At 46.0% G+C, this 1,328-nt stretch overlaps 2 protein-coding genes across 2 annotated transcripts; both read right to left on the bottom strand.

Annotated features, from left to right (window-relative positions):
* Positions 1 to 2: 2 nt before the first annotated feature.
* On the bottom strand, positions 3 to 311 carry LAESUDRAFT_633811 (uncharacterized protein; the record flags this gene model as incomplete). The annotated part of the gene is made up of 1 exon (XM_040903429.1): positions 3 to 311. A coding segment is annotated over one exon (309 nt), but the record flags the coding sequence as incomplete, so codon positions are not given.
* Positions 312 to 734: 423 nt separating this feature from the next.
* Positions 735 to 1,106, bottom strand: LAESUDRAFT_639546 (uncharacterized protein; the record flags this gene model as incomplete). The annotated part of the gene is made up of 1 exon (XM_040903549.1): positions 735 to 1,106. A coding segment is annotated over one exon (372 nt), but the record flags the coding sequence as incomplete, so codon positions are not given.
* Positions 1,107 to 1,328: the final 222 nt, after the last annotated feature.

The following is a 1,328-nucleotide window of genomic DNA, read 5'->3' as shown; positions in this document are numbered from 1 at the left end:
CCCAGTTTTCGCCCTGGAGGTGTCTTGTGTATCTGTGATGTTTCATATGCTTTCTGTAGTAACGCGATCCCTTTCTGATCACCTGGTGTTGTATGATGCGAGTACCTCTTCCACGTCACAAATTCCCTTTCCATATGACTCGAGATGGCTTGAATCACTGGAATGACAGGATGCAGCTTTTTGAGATACTCCCAATCACTGTTTGGCCCTTGTGAGCGAAGTGTGACCTTGATTTTCCCTATGTTTGCTTCCTGTGCATGGTCAACTGGGGTATGTCCATCCCTTTTCCCAGTACTATTCACTAGCCAACAGTGTTTTCTGATGAAATTACTGAAAACAATATTTAGCTATTCTGCAGAAAGCTATAACACTAGGTAAGCAACTCATGCCACAGCAGACGGCCATTCACGATTTAAGCCTTGCAGCAATTCCAAGACCTCTGTTGTGTAGTGCGAATTGTGTCAGTCAGCAAATCTTATAAGTAGATGTGGTAGCATCACCTCCATGAGCCCAACATTGCCATTCTTGATAGCGCCATCGAGCACCATATACTGTAATGCATCATGGATGAACATGATGGCGCACATCTTTACCTCATCCATTTGTGTACCACTATGCTTCATGGAGAGAATGGCAGCAGTGCTTGCATATTCTCTTATGATTGTCTTTGCCAGGTCTTGCAAGTCTTTTGGCTCCCAGTGCATTAAATTCTCTATTGAAGGCTCATTGCTCACTCAGAGCCAGCATGTCCTGATATGTGCCTCAAGAACGTGACACAGCACGCACTCCAGATTATCATGAAATGGGCCCTTCGTCGACACCTGATCGAGGCCTTTATGTTCTAGCAAAGTGAAGGCATGTTTCAATCCCATTCCCGCATCAGTCCTGAGGTATTGCTTATGCAGTGACTTCACAAATGTCACCTGCAGGTGCAGCCATCTGAAGGCTGGAACAATGAAATCTAGCCGATCAAGTGAGTTGAGCTCCCGGCCACAAAATTGTTGCAGTCCTCGGATGCGATCAGCGGTGAGTTTGTCGCCAATCACATATTGGATAGTTTCACGACTTAATTCCTCTTGCTGCATGCATGAAGCATATCCAAGTTGTCTTCAAAGGTGGCCAAGGACTTTGTCATTGTCTTCATAGGTCACCTCCACAATAGGCATACTTCTGAGCATGAATTGTAATGTGACGTTGATATGCTCAACCACGTCCTGGCCATGAGCAGCACTCCTAACCAAACCCCTACTGGTGGAAGGCAAACCGGGGCTCTGTCCATCTGCAGTCTTTTTGGGCTACAGTCGTAGGAGACTTTGGATGATAACGCA

This window comes from Laetiporus sulphureus (genome assembly GCF_001632365.1).
Source record: "Laetiporus sulphureus 93-53 unplaced genomic scaffold LAESUscaffold_1, whole genome shotgun sequence".
NCBI classification, from domain to species: domain Eukaryota; kingdom Fungi; phylum Basidiomycota; class Agaricomycetes; order Polyporales; family Laetiporaceae; genus Laetiporus; species Laetiporus sulphureus.
Note: the sequence above shows the minus strand (reverse complement) of the source record. Positions and strands in the feature narration are given on the sequence as shown.